This window comes from Hyperoodon ampullatus (genome assembly GCF_949752795.1).
Source record: "Hyperoodon ampullatus genome assembly, chromosome: 7".
Lineage (NCBI taxonomy): Eukaryota > Metazoa > Chordata > Mammalia > Artiodactyla > Ziphiidae > Hyperoodon > Hyperoodon ampullatus.
In genome coordinates, this window is record NC_136920.1 from 6,243,252 (window position 1) to 6,262,979 (window position 19,728).

The 19,728-nt window shown below is 56.3% G+C and overlaps 1 protein-coding gene across 2 annotated transcripts in view; it reads right to left on the reverse strand.

Moving 5' to 3' along the window:
* The window catches only part of ANO1 (anoctamin 1), a gene marked incomplete at both ends in the record, with an annotated part of 164,967 nt that overhangs the window by 40,305 nt on the left and 104,934 nt on the right, over positions 1-19,728 (reverse strand). Inside the window, 6 exons of one of the 2 annotated variants that reach the window (XM_079708287.1) lie at positions 3,797-3,957; positions 8,222-8,356; positions 9,175-9,239; positions 14,483-14,524; positions 18,060-18,115; positions 18,602-18,667. In XM_079708287.1, coding sequence (XP_079564413.1) covers positions 3,797-3,957; positions 8,222-8,356; positions 9,175-9,239; positions 14,483-14,524; positions 18,060-18,115; positions 18,602-18,667 — 525 coding nt within the window. The remainder of the gene's footprint in view (positions 1-3,796; positions 3,958-8,221; positions 8,357-9,174; positions 9,240-14,482; positions 14,525-18,059; positions 18,116-18,601; positions 18,668-19,728) is intronic. The other variant, XM_079708288.1, reaches the window with a different exon arrangement.

The window sequence follows — 19,728 nt, forward strand, 5'->3', positions numbered from 1 at the left end:
GGGGTTGCACAAAATTCAACCAACTCCCTGCCTCCTGGCAGGTTGAGTGGCATTGCTGCCTGTGTGCCCCTCACCGCCTGCTCATGGTGAATCTCTGCTCCCCCAGGAGGGCACAGAAGGGGGGTGGAGGATGTTTGGATGGAGAGGTGAGACCAGGGCACTAGCCTGGACTGTGAAGGCTGGTGGGCCAGGCACGGATCTATCATGTCTGCTACAAATCTGCTAGCTGTGTGATCTTGGGCAAGTCACTTAACCTCTCTGTGCTTCCCTGTCCACATCAGAGAATAACAGGGTTTCTCTCCAGAGTTGTTGTGGGGACCAGTGAGGTAGCCTGTGCAGAACTCTGTGCAGAACTCTGGAGGGGGAAAGGGAGCCTGTTTCTGTGGAAGGAGCTGGGGAAATTGTTCCAGGTGAGAGAATGAATTTAAGGTAAGCCTGCCAGGAATAAGCACACACATGAGCTAGACCTGATTAGTAACGCTGACAGAGGGAGTAAAGCCCAGGGGTCAAGTATTTGGGGCTGGGGAGCCAGAACGCTGGGGTTCAAGTCTTGCCTCTGCCTCTTGTTAGCTGGTGTAACCCTGGGAAAGTTGCCTCAATTTTTTCATCTACTAAATGGGGTAGTAAAGCCTGTTTCCCTCCTATAGTTACTGGGAGAATTAATGAGTCACTCACATAAGATGCTCAGGACAGTGCCTGGCCCACAGTAGGAACCAGCCAACCAAAGCTAGTGTTCTTTTCTGAAGGAGATGAAGTGACATAATTCACAGAGGCCCCCAGGCACAAGGTGACAGGTTAGATGTGAGCTCCAATCTCCAAGGGTCTGGGTTGTTTTCACGTTTTCAAGAAGCAAGGGCTCACTGATCCGATGCAACAGTTAGCACGACATGACAACTAGCACCAGGCACAGCCCTAAGACATCACAAGACGTGACTCACTTGACATTCCCGACCACTGTCTCCATTTTACAAACGGGGAACCCAGGGCCCAGAGAGTTGAAGCAACTTTCCTGAAGTTGCACAGCTGGCAGGTGACAGAGCTGAGAGTTGAACCTGAGTCTGGCCCAGGGACTGGCACTATTACCTGCTGACTAGCCATCCTGGCTCACAGCCAACGCAGCTGGGTATTGAATTGGACCAAACTGTCAAGCCGGCAGCTGTGCAGCTGGGCTCCACTGTGGGCGTGAATGCTGCTGGGTGAGCCTCCCCCGCTCGGAGCTGGGGAACCGGGAGGCTGGGTGCCCAGCCAGGAGGTGTTCCAGCCTCAGCTTGGAGCTTCCTGGGCCCCGATCAGAGAGGAAGGAAGGGAGCCAATCAGAGATCTTGAGGAAGGCCAGGGAGGCTGGCAATGAGAGCAGAGGGTGGTGGGGGGCCGGGGGGTGGTTCTGATAGACGCAGGGTCCAAAGAGACAGGGGAGGGCAGGGGAGGCGGAACAGGCTCAGGGCAACGTGGGCTCCCTTCCTGGCCCTGCCAGTGGAGACCCACTTTCCTCATCTGTGAAATGGGGACAATTTCTCAGCTGTGGGATAAGGTGGGATGAAGCTCAAGGAGCATCCAGCCCAGTGTCAGACACATACACATCAGCTCAGTGAAGATGGCCATTGAGCCTAAATTTATAGTCAGGTTGATCCCAGAATTAATCATCCGAGCTAGAGTGTGGTGCAGGGAATCTTCTCATAAGCCACCATGAACCACACACAGACATCACCTCCCCATGCTGTGTGGTAGCCCCGGCAAGGACTCCTCCAACCTCAGCTTGAATGCCTCCTGAAACAGGGTGCTCACCACCTGACAGGCCAGCCCAACCCAGCACTCACTGCTGGAAATCTCTCCCTTATGCTGAGCTGGTGACCTGTGACTCTCATTCTCAGCCCCATTAGGAGGACCATCATGTGCCCATGATGATTGTGCTGATTGTGAAGCTCTGCTTCGAGCTCCCAGAGCTTGGGTGGATGGACAGTCCTGGGTGTCTCTATTACCCGGGTGTCCACGGGCTACAGGCCACTGCCGAGCCACGGGGGGAAGGATGTGGAGGGGTGATGTTCATGAGTGGGGCGGGGGCTGTCATTTGTACCTCAGTGCTCCACGCGACACGGGCTTCGCCAAGCCTGAGGCATCTCCTTAGCTCACAGGAGGGGTGGGCACGAGAGCCCTCTGAAATGAACAGAGTCTCCTCCACTGGAGGCCCTCGGTTTGGCACAGCTGTTACCGGGCGTATAGGCAGGACAGTGGGAACAGATGGAACACAATTGGGAGCCCAGGGCCAGGGAGGGAGGGCGCGAGAGGCCCGCTAACTGCTGCTCTTGCACATTCTCACTGGCCTTCTTCCTCCACGGTGCCCCTGGAGCTCACGTGGGTCTTGAGCAAAAGCCCCGCCGCTGTCCCCAGTCAGAGCTGGGTCAGCCTCCCTCTATCACCTCCCCAGCTGCTTCTCATGTAAGTTGCCATCTCTGACTCAAGTTAAAGATGAGAAAACTTCTGATACAGGAGGCCGACTGCACCGGCTTCTGAGTCCTCCCAGTGACAACACAAAGTCCTCTGCGGCCCTTGCTGGCCTCCAGGGTCCTCCTGCTCCCACTCCCACTTGCTCCCTGCACCCGCACCACAGGGCCTTTGCACATGCTGCACCCTCCTGAATCTTGGACTAAGTCAGTGGATGCAGTGGTTTTTCCTCCCATGGTTTCCCCTGTGCCCAGCACAGGCACTTAGTAAATACCAGTTGGTACGCACGCTACACGCAAGGCACATCACCTTACTCAGTCTCACATCCCCGCCGTGTGTCAGGCAGCCCTGCCTGTGGTTTGTGGTCACAAGGGCAGGACCGTTTACTGAGAGTCAGCCATGTACGTGCTAAGCATTGGCTGAGATTTTGTGCCCGCTGTCTCTGATCCTTATCACACCCCCATTTTACAGGCGAGGAAGCTGAGGGTTGAGTTATGTGGGGAAGGGCAGAGCTGACTTCCCTCCCCCAGGGCTCCTGTGCCCTTTCTGTGTGCAGCTCCGTCTCCGACTAGCTGGGAGCCCCTGAGGGCAAAGACTGGGGCTCTGGTGCCCAGGGGACGGCTCAGCACATGGGCGCCCGAATCCTGAATGCCCTGCTGGCAAAGGCTGTGTCACGGGGCCACAGAGGAGGAAACGGGTTTATCTGCTAATCCAAAAACGTCTGTGGAAATGCATCCAGCCACCACTTACCCACCTCCCGTGCCCCCCAAGCCTGAGATGGGTACCAGGTAGGACCTGGATTCAGGGAGAATCCTGGAGGAGGAGCCGTCTGCCCTGGACTCCAGGTAGCAGTGGAGTCCAGTGGTTAAGGGCACAGGCTCTGGAATCGTATGTTCACTCTTTACCTTGGCCGCTCAGGAGCTGGGAGATCCTGGGCAAGTCACATCAACTCTCCCTGGGCCTTGGCTTCCTTACTTGTAAAATGGGCATGTGACACCTTCAGGGGTGCTGGGGGGTAATGAGAGCTGGGAGGAAGGCAGAACCCTCGGCACTCCTTGTTCTAAAGCAGCAACAAATCCCGGCCCCAGGAAAGAGGTCCCGGTTCCGGGAGCAAAGCACCCTCCTAGGCTTTTCATGAGGGGCTCTTGGCCAGGTCAGATGCATCTGTGGGTCGTGACATAGTACAGACCCCAGTAACCTGCAGACAGAATGGGGGATTCTTTCTGCTGACCGTTCCTCCTGTGTGCATTCCTGGCAAACGGTCCTGCAGGTAGCCTCAAGGAGAGGGAGGGAATGTCGGGACCCACCCGAAGTTGCCTGTGCCCCACAGACGGGGTGGCGGCGCTCGGCTTACCCCAGAGGGCCATGAAGATGGAGAAGAAGACAGTGGCGGGGTTGTCGAAGAGGTGGCTGGCGCGGGCCGTGGCGCACGCAGAGCTCATCTTCCAGTAGCTGCAGGTCTTGTCACACAGCGGGCACATGGTGATGTTGTGTCTCTGGTCACACATCTCCATGCTGGAAGAGAGGGAGTAGCCCAGAGTCCCCTGGCCAATGGGCAGGGTCCCTGCCGGCCCACGTGGACCGGAGCCTCCCGGAGCCACATCGGGTGGGAGAAAGTGCTGGGGGTCCCCGCCGTGGTGGACATGGTCTGGCTCATCAGCCAGCTTCCGCCGGTGCCCACATCCCTCTTCTCCATCCCAGGTGGGCTTTAGGGACGTGTGACAGGTGCTGCCACACAGGGGCCCCAGCTCGGTTTCACACTCTGTCACCCCTTAAAGCCTTAATGGTCTTTGAACTGGGCCCTGCATTTTAATTTTGTACCCAGCCTGCAACTTCTGTAGGTGGTCCTGGGTGTGGACCCATCGGACTTGCTGTGTGGCCAGTGAGCGTTCATCTCTGAAGCCGAGGTCCCAGCCAGCCTCCCTCTGATAACCAGGCACCACCAAGGTTGTGCTAAGAGTGAATGCTGTCCAGGTCCTGACTTGACAAGGCCCCGGAGACCCGAAGGAGGAATGGGATCAAGGCACGAGAACGCCACACCCCTCCTGAGCCCTGGCCGTGAGCCTGGCACCTGCTAAGCGCCGTTCCTGCAGGCTTCAGTCCGTCCCTGTGGGGACGCCGTGGGACAGCTGGCCCCGGGCAGGCCTGGGTACCAGCCTGCGGACATCGCTGGGCACTCTGGGCCCCTAAGAGGATGGAGAAATGGTTCTTCCGGACCTCCTCCCGGGAGACGGGTGGTTGGGTTGGAAGGAACACACCCACAAGCTGCCTGGGGTTGGGGGCCCACCACACCGGGCTCACCCCGAAAGTGAGGGGCAGTTCCTGCTCAGGATACTAGTCCGGCTCAGGGCAGGCTTTTGTTTTGCTGAGTCTGGGGCTCGAGCACAGGGGGTGTGGCTGGACAGGATGGGGAGCTGCGCAATGCCCAGTGGCCTTCCTCCTCCGCCCTGCCCAGCACTCAGGCTCTCTCCTACTAATACTGAAAAATACAATAAGGGCCATTAGCTGTGTGAGCAGGAGCCTGCACTGAGCGACTACCTGGCCTGGACCAGCTCTGGGACTATTACAATCCCATCTTCATAGATGAGGAAGCGAGCCCAGAGAGGGCAAGTCACTTGCTCAGGGCCACACAGCAGAGTGGGGATTGAGCCCTGGGCTCTGTCTGTCAAGCCCGTGCCCTGCACTGCTCTCAGCTGATGCCCAGAGGCCACAGGAGGGCTCCCTGCTGAGACCAGGAGGCGTGGCCCAGGTCCTTGATGGGTTATTCCTGCCCTCTGTGCCCCCGGCCCTGTCCTTTAGCCTCAGACTCAGTTTCTCCTTCTGGAAGATGAGAAGGGAGGCCAGAATTAGGCCCTGCCAACGCTGCCCTGCCCTGCCCTGCCCATCTCCCTGCTAACCTGGACAAGATACTGAGCTATTATTAGACACCGGGCAGGAGTCTGATTCCCAAGGGTTAGGTGGCTATCGAGGAGGGGGGCCGAATTGGGTGGTTGTTATTGGCTTTTAAAAAAAAGTTCTGGATGCACAGAATCGTGGCTGGGCCACAGCCATCGGTGTTGGAGAAACATTTGCTGAGAGGCTTTGAGGGACCCTCCTCTGCTAGCACTGTGGGCATTCTGCTCAATTCTCTTCTCACAGTTACTCTTACCAAAGACTTATTAAAAGATTGGGTACATGCTGTATGTGCCAGGCACGGTGTCAGGCATGGGAGAGGGAAAGATGGACCAGCTGCTGCCTCGAAGCATCTGGGGGAGTGCGTGTGTGAGCATGCATGTGTGTGCCTATGTGCACGTGTATGTGGGGCGGACACAGGCACACAGAGGCCGTAGGGCACCGTGGACTCGGGAGCCAGCCAGCTCTGGATTTGAATCTCAGCTCTACCGCTTGTGAGCTGTGTGGCCTTGGGCAGGTTGCTCCAACTCCTTGGGCCTCAGTTTCCCCGTCTATAGAATGGGGATGCTGACAATAGAGAACCCATTTTTTTTTTTAAAGGCCATGGCATTTTATTCAAGTATATTGGTTTTTATTTTTTTCTTTTTTTGTTTGGCTGCGCTGCGCAGCACATGGGATCTTAGTTCCCCGACCAGGGATTGAATCCAGGCTCTCGGCAGTGAAAGAGCACAGCCCTAACCACTGGACCACCAGGGAATTTCCTGAGAACCCATGTTACTGGGTTGTTAGGAGGATTAAACAGGGGAACGCACGTGAAGCCCTCGGAACGGCCCTGGGACTCATCCTCCCGTTCGCCATCATTACTGTGGGAATAATGGAGCCTTGTCCCTCCCTGAGCTTCCTCTCTTCTGGGGACCTCTCCTGAAAGGCAGAGGGGCAGGACATCTCACCCGTGCAGGACCCCAGCCCCTCTCAGGGAACCTGTGGATGGAAGGCCCCCTCCGCCATTGTCAGGGTGCCGCCTGGGGCCCCGAGGGTGGGAGGGGCCGGGGGGGCCAGAGCCCATGTCTCTGCCTGCCTGTGAGCCCCACGGCTGCCCAGCCCTCCTCTCTGCCAGCTTAAACAACGTCAACCAGTCAAAAAGCCTGTTTCTGCTGGTTTTAAACCCTCAGCCTCTCCCTTCACTGCCTTCAGCCAAAATAAAGACAAGCCATGGGTGGGCCTGCTCTTTGGGGCAAATAGAGGGGCAGGGGCGGCAGGGCAGCATCGTGCGGGGCGCAGGGGGTGCAGGGGGCACTGGCTATCCTACACACTGGCTTGGGCCACATTCCAGGGGGAATGCACACTTCCTGCTTTGTTCAAGACACCAAGTGAGCAGAGGCCGAGGTCAGACCGGGCTCCAGAATTCCCAGTAAATGCTGTTTGCATCCCTGGCTGTGTGACAGCGCTGGCCTGGTCTGGCCTGGGGATGTCGGCGTCCTCGTCAGGGAGCCCGCGCCTGCCTGGGCAGAGCATCCTGGACGAGGCCACCGGCCCAGCTTCTCCTCCAGGGCCGGCAGGAAGGCGGATGGAGAAGTCTCCGTGGGGGGCCCCTCACCCTCCACTCAGTCCCCTCCGCGTCTGGGCTACTTTGATCTCTGCCTTCCTCAAACCCAAGCACAGTGAACTCGTGTCATTAGCAAACAAAGGGACAAGCTTTCTCCTGCCTGTGCCCAAAATAACCCTGGAGGGACATAAGCCAGATTCCTTTAACGTTCTGATTCCGGGTGGGTGGAATATTTTAGGTGTTATTCATGTATTCACAAATCACTTGCAAAAAATTACTGGATGTGGCCTTTCTGCACCGCTGAGTCCTAAGGAGTCAGTGTCTCCACCAAGTAAAAGTCTCCTTCACTGCCTCTTCTGATCAGAACCACGGATGGATTGTCTAAACCACAGCTCTGCTTCAGAGACACTGGGCTGAGCTGTAAGAAACGTAAACTGCGCTGATGTACCGGGACTGTCCCCAACAGACCGCCAGCTCCCTAGAGGCAGGGCCAGGGGCGTCCACTTTTCTATCCAGTGTTTTGCCCATCGGCACAGTGTTCCTGATGGAAGTTAGGCCTGAAATCCTGAACTCATAACACAATCAGTTATCCCTGGGTCGGTATTCGCAAGTCTAGGAAACCACTAGGAAAGAGGGGAGACGGTGTCCTCAAGCTCCCGCTGCTTGCCTCACGTTCTGGCTGCCATTCTGGGAGAACCACACCCGGCACGACGCCGGGCTGTCTCTGGGGTCCTGGCCTCCTTCCAAAAGCCCCCCACGCCTGGCCTACCCCTTGGTGAACAGTAGCAGGACTATCAGCCCTGCGTTCAGAGACCGGGGCAAGTTGCACCAGGTCAGCTCTCATGACGGTTCTGTTGTTGCAGCATTTCCCAAAGCCGTGTGGACAGGGGATGCGGCACGGACACAGGGCCTGGCTGGCTGAGTGCACTGCCCCGAGGTCTCCAAATGGTCATCCGTCTCATTTCCTGACCGCACAGGGAAGCGGTCATTTTGTCACATAATGACCAAGAACTAAATGGGAAAAAAAGCTTCAAAGAACGAAAAGGAGTTGGATATTTATTTTATGTCTTCCTCTCGACAATAAAGCATCTCTGAGGGCGATCATGTCTGCAAAGGCCGCCCACACGCTCAGATGGCTATTACATCCTTTGGACTGGGCGGCTCTCTTTCTGACACCGCCTGGCCTGGCCTGGAACTTCCCGGGGGGACCGAGCGGGTGCACGGCGGGGCAGGGGTTGCGGTGAGGGGCCCGAGTCCCAGGAAGTTCTGTTCCTGCAGTAATAGGAACGTGGCTCCTTAGTAAGATGAGGATGTGTTTGGAGAGAGGGGCTGCCCGCCTACCTGGGGATGTTCTCATCGACGGTGGCCCATCCGTAGAGGAAAACGATGATCCCGACCACGGAGGCGGGGATGAGCATCTGGGTGTAGACGCCCAGCCAGGCGAAGTACAGGCCAATCTTCTCCCCAAAATACTTCCTGCACCGCAGGGCAAAGCCAAACAGGGACACACTCTCAATCCACATCAGGGGGAAAAAATTACACCCTACCCCCTTCCCCCCAGCGAGGAACAGCTCATAGGGGGGCCCCTGATTCTCTCAACCAAAGAAGCAGAGACTGGGGGCCCCTGAGCCAGGCTGTCAGGTTTGGGGTGTTCTCTGCTTTCCCTATGCCAGCACTTCTCTACTGTGCCCCGAAGGTGGGAGCATTTCCGTTTGTGATGCCCACGCTGAAGGGCGTGATGTCGCCCGGAGGCTGTCAGCTCTGTTCCAGCCCTGTTCAGCCTAAGAACAGGAATAAACTCCAGCCCCGAGGCACCAAGAGAACCAATCACTCTGTATATTAAGCGTTTCTGGCTCCTTGATGGGCTGAGTTCTGGTCTACGTGTCCCCAGCAGCACACCCACTGCCTGATCTGTTCGCCCCTTCCTGCTCCGGGACGGAGGTCCCCTCGGGAGAGGACGCATTGCCCAGAGGGGCAATTCTTACAAATTCCCAGGCAGCTCTTTTCTTCCTTTCAACACAGAAAGAAATCACACCAGATGCCTGGCTGGGTTAAGGTGGACTGTGGATTTAGGGGGAGACAGTGAATATATGACAGATAAGAGCCCGTCCTGCAGGGAATTTGAATAAACTGCTATCTAAGGCTCAGCCAGGCTCCCGTCCTGCCGGGAGACATTGGCTTTCCTACACAAGTTCTTCAAGTTCAAGCAGGCCCCCATGCGCCGCACACTCAGCACAGTCGAAATGCACAGGGACATCTATCCGATCAGGCCGGCTCCCAGCGTCCCCTCTCACCTGACAAGGTCGATGGGCTGGTACTTGTAGAAGACCCCGTAACTCGCCCACTCTTCGTACAGGAGCTGGGAGAGAGGAAGTGGTGAAGGGCTGGGGAAAACGTAACGCTCCCAGGTTGCTCCCCAGAACTCAGAGCTACTGGACCCCCACTGAACTGAGGTGTCCGTTCACAGCTACGTCATTCATTCATTCAACAAACACGTACAGAGGGTCAGCCCTGTGCTGGGTACCGTGGTGGACGCCGGGTTCTGAGCTGAGCACAGCAGACACAGCCCTGAGCCCTGGAGCTCCCGTTCTGGTCAGGGAGACGGACACGAAAAAACAGGTCCAAACTTTCAGTTCTGGTAAGGGCCTTGAAGAAGCCACGGGTGGTGGGGGGCTCTCCGAGGAGGAATAGGCTTATGTTTTTAGGCGACGGGAAAGAAACTTCTGGCAACATTATAGAGTCCTCAATGCTCACGATTTGATCTGGAATTGATCTCAAATGGCCTGCTGCTGTCAGACACCTCACTTTCTTTGTAAAAAGACAGACCCACCAAGCTTTGCAGCAGAGAAATACCAGTGGTAAGATTTTTAAAAGTCTCACGGGACGCAAAGAGAGCCCGATGTGTTCTCCTGAGCTGGCCTGTCTGATTAACACAGCTTAGTGAAATAAATGAAATCTACACACCCCATAATGCCCCAGGCTTTGGGCAGGATGGCAATGAGCTTGGCGATTGGAAGTCCTGTATGAACGCGTGGGTATAGGGTGTCCTCGGGAATACGCTGGGTTAGGGCTGCTGGTTTTAATAAAGAAATCCCATGCATGTGGGTAATTAATGCTTTACCAACCTTAATTCAAAGCCTACGGTGACACTGCTGGCTGGAGGGGAGCTGGGCCCCAGCTGGGAACCCAGGGCCTCGGCTGCCCATCTCTGCTGGCAGGAAGCCGGGGGCGGGGGATGCCCATGAGAACTCACCATGGGCCCCAGGTCTCTCCTGTACACTGAAGCCTGACTCGCATCCTTTTTCCTTTTCTTAATATTTAGACTTAAAAACTTGGGGGTCTCCTATAGACAGATTCTGCTGTGGCCCCCGAACACAGCCTTTTATATCATCGCCCCAAATACTCTAGACTATGGACTGAATGTGTCCCCCCAGATTCATAGGTTGAAGCCTTAGCCCCCAACATGACTGTATCTGGAGGCTGCGTCTTTCTGGAAGTAATTAAGGGTAAACGAGGTCATGAGAGCAGGGTTTTGACCTGACAGGACTGGTGTCCTTATAAGAAGAGGAAGAGACACCAGAGCTTTCTTTTTTCACGTGCGCACACGGAGGAAAGGCTGTGTGAGGACACAGTGAGAAGACGGCTATCCGCAAGCCAGGAAGAGAGCCTGCACCAGAACCCAACCCTGCCGGCACCTTGATCTGGGGCTTCCAGCCTCCAGAACTGTGAGACATAAATGTCTTCTGTTTAAGTCTGATATTTTGTCATAGCAGCCTGAGCTAATATTACATTCTCCCCACTGACTTGGAAGATCCAGAGCTGATGGGATGGATTTCTATGCACAAAGATGCCTTCAACGGAGTCTCTGAAAATTAAAAATGTCTAAGAGGTTCACGGGGACGGGGCCAGCTTCCACAGACCAGAGAGTCAGGGGTCCCTAGAAATGACCTTCTAGCAAACTTTCCCATTTCCTCTCTCCTGCAGCTCTGAAAATAATACTCAGGAGAACACAAGTACTGTGTTTCATCAAAAGTCAGCACACAGGGACAAAATAAGCAGGGAGGAAAAAACAGGGAGGAAAATAACATAGAAAAGCTAAATGCATTCTTAATAAATTATGAGCGAACCTTGCTGTCAAAATCCTGGGTTTCGCCTGCTCTGATCTGTAGAAGAGTAGCTTTCTTTAGATTTTAAGTCTCTCTGTAAGTGGCACAAGCAGGACGTGTTCAGCATGATTCCAAGCTCTGAAAGACTTAATGGCAAGTCTGGCTGCTGGCGGGGGAGCCTCTGTAGCTTCTGGGTAAGGAACTGGGATGCCCAGGGCCTCCCCCCATCTCAGAGGAGAAGGGGTCCAGGAATTGGAGCCGTGCTACCCTGCTAGGACGGTGGCTCTGCTGGGTCTGGAGTCGGTGTCCTGGGCAGAGTCCCGAGTGGGTGATCTGAGCCAGGCCTTCCCCCTCTGAGCCCCGCTGGGCATCCAGGGCAGACCCCCTCCCCTCTGCGCTCCATCACCTCCTTGATACTGAAGGAGTCTGTCCTTCCTCCCAGGTCACGGAGTGGACGCAGATGGGCTCATGCTTTGTGAAGTGAAGTGCTGGGGGCTTGTTATGTGCCATCTGTCTGATTACGCAGAAAAGGAGGAAAAGCCTACAGTTTTACTCTCTAAAGGAGAGGTCTGAGCCAGCAAACTCTGATGAGATCGCGCAGCACCTCTGGAAAAGCAAAGCAGCCATCACCAGTCACCAACCGGGCAGCTTCCTCCCCTCAGCTGAAATTTACACCATAGACCAGCTGGGGGAGCGTCAGAGGGAGACGGAGGGAGGGAGGAGGGAGTGGGGAGGGATGAGGGCAGAGACCCTGGGATGGAAAGAGGAGGGAGTGGAGATTGCCACGGGGGAGGGGAGGCACAGACACAGACACAGACAGACGCTCTGGAAGGCTTGTCCGCATCATGCTGGTCACCCTGTTCCCGGGCCTGCCCGCTGGGACTGGCCACAGCAGGCCGGCCACCATCCCCTGAGAGATGTGGCAGATGGAGGCACACTCCAGCTTTCTACATAAGCCACTTTACCTCGGTGGACTTTTCTTCCTGCCGAGAAGAGAACATCAATCACCCTGTAGCTGTCAGCGTAAGGAAATCGAGCATCAGATCTCCTGGCTATGGTTGTCAGAACTCTGGGGGCCTCTCAGTCTGTGAGCAGGTGGGAGGTGTCGGGGGCCCTGGGGCAGGTCAGCTGGGCACCGGTGGCTCTGGTCACTGTGACCCTGGGAGCCTTCCAGCACCTGGACCTCAGAGGGATCCTGGCTCCCTCCACCGGCATCTCTCCTGCCCGGCATCTCTCCTGCCCACCTGGGCCCATGTGGCTGGGCAGGTCCATCACAGCATTGACGCTGTCCTTAATTACTGTGTATGTCCTCAACCCTTGCTGTCTTCCCCTAGGATGGAGGCACCAGGTTTGTCTGGTCTGTGTCATCCCCAGCTTCTCAAACAGGGCAGATACCAGGTTTCCAGTAAGTAATTGTTGAATGAATGAATGAATGAATGAATGATGGGCCAGGGCCCCGTGGCTCTCAGTGCAGTACAGGAATGAGGCCACCTCGATCCACACCTGGAGTAACCCTCCCGCCCCCCAATCCTGGAGGAAGGAGCGCTTGGCCCCGAGGCCCCGAGTGTTTGTGGCCCAAAGATGAGGCTGATAGTTATGGCCTTGCTAAGCCCTGGCCCAGGCCTGCCTCTGCCCTGCTCTGCCAGCTCAGCACAGGACCAGGGCCTTGGCTTGGCTACATCCCCCCTTCTGTCCTCGGGCACTTGGGGCTCCTGCCACTGATGGGATGCCACAGATTTTGTCATTGTGAAAGCAAAATACTCGGAACCAGATCACTTTAGATGCAGCGACCATGGGAGAATGAGTTCTCTGAGTTAGGACACAAACACGTATCTGGGGCATTTCCCCTTCCTCCCTTCCTTCTTTCCTTCCTTCCATCCATCCATCCATCCCTCCCTCCCTCCCTCCCTCCCTCCCTCCCTCCATCCATCCACCCGTCCATCTATCTGTCAGTCCATCTGTCCACCCATCCACCCACCCATCCATCCATCCACTCATCCAATACTCCCTGATCATGGACCAGGCTTTGCTGGGACAAACATAGCTGGGACATAACATTAAGTGAGGAGAAGGGGGTGGAAAGCGGGCCGCATTCCAGGCAGAGAGCTTTTGGGTCTGGATGAACCTGGCGCTGTCTGCTGGGCCGACACACTATAGTGCCCAGGAAATAGTTCCTGAGTAATGACTGAATGAGACCGTCTCGGCACTGACGCGACCATCAGCCGAGTCGTCTTTAGATTAGAAAGGCGGCAGTGTGGCTGCAGCATGGGGAAGAGGGTGGGAGATTAGGGCGCAGGGGCCTGGGACCTGGAGGCTAAATGGCCAGAAGAGGGTCTCTGTGGAGGAAGGGCACCAGGCAGTGGCAGGGGGCTGCAGGGGGACGAAGCGGGCTGGGCTCTGAGGCCAGGCTTGGTGCAGGGCAGGCCCGTGGACGGGATGGAGGAGATCTGCAAGTCACGGGCTCTCAGACGAATGCCAGATGTTACACTAAAAATAACCAAATATGTAATTTTTGTGCTAAATCAGATAGCATCTTCAGCTGGATTCCCGGGCGGGCGGGCAGGCGAGTTGTATCAAGTACCGGAGGCTTAAAAACACATACGGGGGGCTGGAGGGAGGTGGGAACAGAGAGCATTCCACACGCAGAGTCTCCCGGGCCTTGCAATTTGGGACAAGGCCTCCATTGTGAGGTTCTCAGGGAAACATCCCCACCCAGCACCTTGGAAGGATCCGTTCTTGGGAAGCAAGAGATGGGACAAAGGGGGCTGAAAGGAATGCAGAGCCCAGGGAGGGCTGCTCCCTGAGGTGAGGGAGGGCAGGGCTTGCTGGGGAGCTGGGATAGGCTCATGCGGAGGCAGGGAGGCTGGGGTCCGGGTGCAGGCATGCGAGGGAAGGAGAACTGGCTGTGGTGGCGCGGATGTGGGCTGGGTGCCGGAGCAGAGCTTCCTGAGAGCCTGGGTGGGTGGAATTAGGGAGAACCACTGAAGAATAAAGGATCACTAGGCATTTCCCAAAGTGTGTCTCATGGGACACCAGCTCCATAACTTTCCCTTTAAAAAGGGTTCCAGGTCAAGTCAGTTTGAGAAACACTGGCTGGACCACCATCCATCGTGTTCCCCGTGTGCTGCTGGGGGCTGGGGCACTCCAGGCGGCTGGCCCTGTGGCTCCCAAAGTTATTTTCCCGGAAGCCAGGCAGGATTAGGCCAAACGTCGGCCAAGAGCCCTGGAGGTTCGGGCCGATCCGGTGAGACACGGGTCTGAAGCTGGCCAGGTCAGTGCAGGAAGGAAGGTCAGGCGGGGGGCACGTGCCGTCCCTTCACCCGCTCGGACAACCTGCCGAGGATGCTTTTGAGAATCAGAGAGGTGAGTTCACCAACCTCCTCGCTCAGATGTGGGGCTGCAGTGCTGTGACCCCCGGGGCCCTGTCCCCCGCTGGCCCCCAGACACCCAGACACCCAGACCTCGAGGGGCCGTCTCCCGGCTCTGTAGCACCTACCTTCCTGTCGTTGAACTCCACGTTCTCCCCTTCATAGTCTCCCTGTAAAGAGAGAAAGGTGTCTTACTGTCCTGTAACCTTTCCAGACATGCACTCCAGCTGCCCCCACCACACAGGTGAGCTAGTCCCAGGGCAGAACTTCACACGGTGCGGAAGGGCACCCAGGCCCCCTCCTCCCAGGATGAAAAGTGTCCCGGGAAAGCCCGAAGCGCCTTCCCCTCGACACAGAGACGAAGTCCAGGATGGGAACGCGGTCCGGTCCTTGGAACTGGTGACACAGAGGAAAGGGGGCTTCAGGGGCTTCAGGGATTGTCAACAGGGTGAACATGCATCCCACTCTGCCAGGAGGGTCCTGGCGTCTCATCCCAGGCCCCACTAGGGTGGTGCCCCCTACCCTCTCAAGTGTCCCAGGAGGGACCATGAGTTAGACGATCCCAGCATACAGTTCGGTGAGTCCAATGCTCCCATTCTACAGATGGGAACACCGAGGCTCAGAGGAGCAAACTGACTTTCCTGGGAGAGACAGCAAAATCCGGTCAGACCTGGGACTTGGATCCAGGTCTCCAAATCCAATGGAAGAGAAGGAGTGTCTAAAGGTCGAAAGCTAGCCCAGTATTCCAACGGGTGACACTGATGACTAGAAGCCTGGCCAACTGGTCCTGAGGACTACCGGGCAGATAAAGCTCTGAGGGCTCTGGGAGGTCTCTCTGGTGCCCGCTCCTCTCACCAGCTCCTTCCGTGACCCCCCCCTTCCGGCCCCGCCAGCCCCCTCCAGGCGGGGAAAAGTTGACCACCAGGTGGGCAACCAATGCCTGTGGTCTTTGAATGAAGATGCTCTGGGAGCAGTTTAACTAAATTCCCTCCCGAGTCTTTAGGGGCCCTCCCCACCCAACCCAATCTATCCCCTTCCCAGAGTTTTCCCTCTTGTCTAAGATGGCCCCACGATTCCAGCAGCACCTCATTTCTGTAGAGGTCCGTTAGCCGGTGACCTTGAAGGGGGCAGATGCCAACCAGGAAGGAAGCCAAAAAGCCACCCAGCAGTGGCTGAAACGCCAAGTCCTTCTCCGGATTCGAATGCTAGTTACAGAGTAGAAGCCTCTTCCTCTACGTGCAGTCCTAACAGGCTGCTGTCTGGTTGGCAATGACCCCAGCCCCTGGCCTGGCAGATGCTCTTGTTGAATGAATGAATGAGTGAGTAAACGCAGCAAGCAAGGCCCTGGAGAGGGTGGGATGCTCTGGGCCACGCACTGAGATGTGACCTAGGACAGCTCAGGGGTGAGAGGCAGACGGCAAAAAGCGTACACGCGCGGGAGGGGCCTGCTGCCTGCCAGAGGCCGAGGTGCAGCCTCGCAACAGCCGGCATCCTCTGTTTAAGGCATGGAGCCCACGGGGCTAGCTTCAGAAGGATTTATCTCCCCAAATATTTGAACATCAGCTTTGGTACTTAATGGGGTGTGTGTCCATCAGTTGTACAGAAAATTCATGGATGTAAAATCTCTTATTCCCTCGAGATGACTGAGATCCATCATCCCGCTGGAAAGAACCCTGGAAGCAGAGCCAGAGGATCTGGGCTCCACTCCTTGGCTGTGTGCGCGTGGGCAAGTTGCTTGAGCAGCTGCAGCCTCCGTTTCCCCATCTGTAAAGCGGGAACAGACCTCACGTGGCGGGCTTCCCTACTGCTGTGTAAGGGACAGAGATGATGGTGCGCAAGGAGTTTCTAACATGAGGATCTTGGAGATGCTTTTTGGGGGCTCAGTGGAAGTCTTGTACTCGTCGGTTTAAACTGCTGCGAGAATTGATTCCTAAGACAAATGTGGCAGCGAAGCCCGAGAAGAGGGGTGCATCGGCCTCCAGGGGAGGACGCCGTGGTGGTGCAGCCAGGGGTGGAGTAGCCTGCTGTCAACCAGGGCTGGCTTCTGGCCCCAGCTCCTCCAGAGGGGCTGTGTGAACTTGGGCGAGTCACTAAAGCTCTCTGAGCCTCCGTGTTTGCACCAGATTAAATGAGATAAAGCTCCTACTAGACACAGTTCTTTGCATACAGTAGGTGCTCAGAAATGTTGATCTTTCCCCGTTCCCTTTCAAGACTTAAAGGGCTGAATCAGACAGGCAGGGAGGCCCTGAAACGTTTCAGCTTCTGTCCCTGACGTCTTGGCAGGGGTGACAGCTCAAAGGCCAAGTAGGGCTGAGCAAACCTGAGCGGCACAGACGGGACGGATGAGCGAGGCGCCTTCTAGGGAGAAGCCAGAAGCGCCAGCCGGGACCTGCGGGGTCTGAGTCCTCCCTCGGAGCGTTCATCCCGCAACAGGGCAATCACCAAGACGACTCGACTTAACCCCACGCTGCATTTATTGAGCACCTACTGGGTGCAGAGGCTTTCATGAGATGCATGCATAGTGCATGGCGGCCAAACAGTGCTGTCTTTGTGGGACGGGGAGCATGGAGGTCCAGAGAGGGAGGAAGACTCAACCGTGCCGGGGGGGCGGGGAAAGGAAGGCTCCATGGGGATGTTTTGTTTGCCCTGGGGAGGGGCTGTCCAGGCAGAGGAGGAGGGAAGAGCACTGCAGGCAGAAGGAACAGCATGAACGGAGGCACAGAGGTGGGAAAACGGGCTCAGTTGAGCCCAGATCCTCACAGTGAGTGACGGGGGACGGCGGCAGGTCGGCTGAGCAGCTTTCCCTCTGAGTCCACGGTCCGGGTGGACAGCCCTTTGCTATCCGGCCCCACCCCCCGTTCGTCCAATGTCTTACTGAAAGCCCTTCTGTTTCTGAATTCCTGCTAACACCCTTTGCAGCCCTGGCAACTGGACAGGGCAGGTATTATTTCTGACTTGCAGATGGGGGCACTGGGGCTCAGAGAGCACAGGGGCTGCCTCTGCTCAAGGTCACAGAGGAGTGAGCGGCCAGGACTAGAATCTGGGTCCCCAGGCCCCCATGCCTGTCCTCTCTCTCCCCTAGCCTTTGCAGTAACACACATTTGGAAAGTTCCAGAGATCCTCTGTCCGGAGTTCCCACACTGCTCAGGCCCCATGGCCCATCCCCAGTGCCCTGTTGAACTCTAGTCCTTGTTTCCATAGAGACAATAAGAAGAGAATCTTCTCTCTCTCTATCCCAAGCCAAGACCACGCGGCCGTGGCCACAGGCTATATTTGTCAGGGGGATACCAGTGGGATTTGGAGATGCGGCTCAGGAAACTGGCCACTTGCTCTGCAGAAACAGATACAAAACAGAGCTCACTGGTCATTCTGCCAGAGCTCGGGAAGGGCGGGGTAGGGGAGGCTGAGCCAGGGAAAGTTCTTGTGGACCAGCTGGCCGTGAAGTTCAGATATGGCCCTGCAGAGTTTCTGCCCCAAGTGCCCCTGTCTTGGTGGAATGATTCGGTAAGAATAGATGGCTCTGTGTGTAATTCTGGTCCCCACCTGGGGAACCAGGAAGGGCCCTGAGCGGCTGACATTTACAGGAGCGCCAAAGCAGGAAGCCCCGACCACAGGATAACAAGAGCTCCCTGGGGCGTGTGGCCCTCGGGGTTTGGAGAATCAAATGACGCGCAGAGATGAGCTATGTTTGTCAAGGTTACTTACATCGTGCAGTGGGTAGGCTGCCGAGTAAACGCCGTTGGCCAGCAGGCTCGTGATGCCTTGAAAACAAAGGCAGAGAGAGGATTACGGACCAGGCCCGTCTCTGACGGCTCCGTGTTCAATCAGAGCGGTCCCAGGGCTGTCTCAATCACCGAGAATTTTCTCAAAGCGAGCCACACCTGGTTGCACAGAGCCCGACCACCTTTCTGGGGTTTCCTCCCCGGGTTTGACTAGGAGATGATGAAAACATGCTCTATTGGCAGAATTAGGAAGACACAGAGGAAACCCCAAGAGGAAGTTACATCTGGGAGGAAGGAGGTACCCCCAAACCTGCGATTCACCAGCTACCCCCGCCTGCTGGAGGGCAAACCTGCAGGTGAGGAAGGGGATTGTAAGTGGTTAGAAAAGCTGAATCATGAGAAAAATATGGATGGAAAAATTGATGGTGTCAGAAAACACACATACAATTTGGAATTAGATTTTAGGTTGATTGGAAAAGCCAAAGAGGAGGCCTGCGCGCCCCCCGCGGGGGCAGAGGCACTTACCGTATTTACCACATTTTCGCCTTTTACTTAAAAGGGCAGAGTCCTTCTTTCTTCCCTCTCCTTGCCCTGTTTATACAGCCGGCTATTAGTTACATGCAAAAGGGCCTGAAAGGATCAAAGCTGCATTTGGGGGGCAAAGCGCTCACGCACAGTCCAGCACTCCTGGGGGCAGGGGAGCGATGGCTGGGCCCCTTGTTTGCTGCCTGAAGCCCCGCGCTGGGGGCAGGATAAAAATAACCACACCTGCACCTCCTAGAATCCAGAGGTGTGGGCTTGGGCACCCAGCCCCAGAAGACAGCGTCGTGAGGGGGTAAGGCAGAGCTCGGCCGCGCATGGGTCTGGGGCTTCCCAGAGACCTGATCTTGCTTTGCACACATCTTTGGGGGCCAGCGCTGCCCAGGAGTTTCCACGAGGCCCTTTGCTGGTCACAGAACCCTCTGCCTGGATGAAGAGGCTTTCTAGGTGGTAAGGGGGTCAGATTTTTCAGTGGCCTGGCCGGCCCACTCTTGACTACTCTGTTGTGACACTGGTGGGAAAGGCACTCCTGAAATCCATTAAAAATAGACCATCTCCGCAGCTAGTGATCTGGAATGGTCAGGGCACCTAGGGACACTTAGAAATCCAAACGGAAGCCAGGTGGGAGCACGCGGCCAAACCCCCACGAGTGGAAAGTTCAGCTGCAGTAAAAAGCGAACAAGGGGCCGGATTCAGGTTCACTGGTCCCCCCACTGCCCCTAGAATGCTCTCAACACCGCGCTGCCCCAGGCGCTCCTCTATCCGGAAGCCTCACCCCTCCAAGGTCACCTCATCAGAAAGACCTCGGATCGCTGGTTCTACATCCCCCATCACTCCCCATCCCCCTCAACCTGCGAGATTATCTTCTGGTTTACCTTGTCGTTTCTCATCTGTTTCCATCCTCCAGAATGGAAACTCCCTGAGGGTAGGGACCTTCCTGGCACAGAGGCTGGTGGGTGACCGAACCCATCAATGAATCTGGAGGTCAGGAGGGCTCTCAGACAAGGCCAGTGTGAAATGGGGTGCAGAGAAGGCCCCTCCATCTCTCTGCTTCATCACAGGCACTGGGAACCAGCGCTGCCAGGGAACTGGCCAGAACACACAGCATGGCC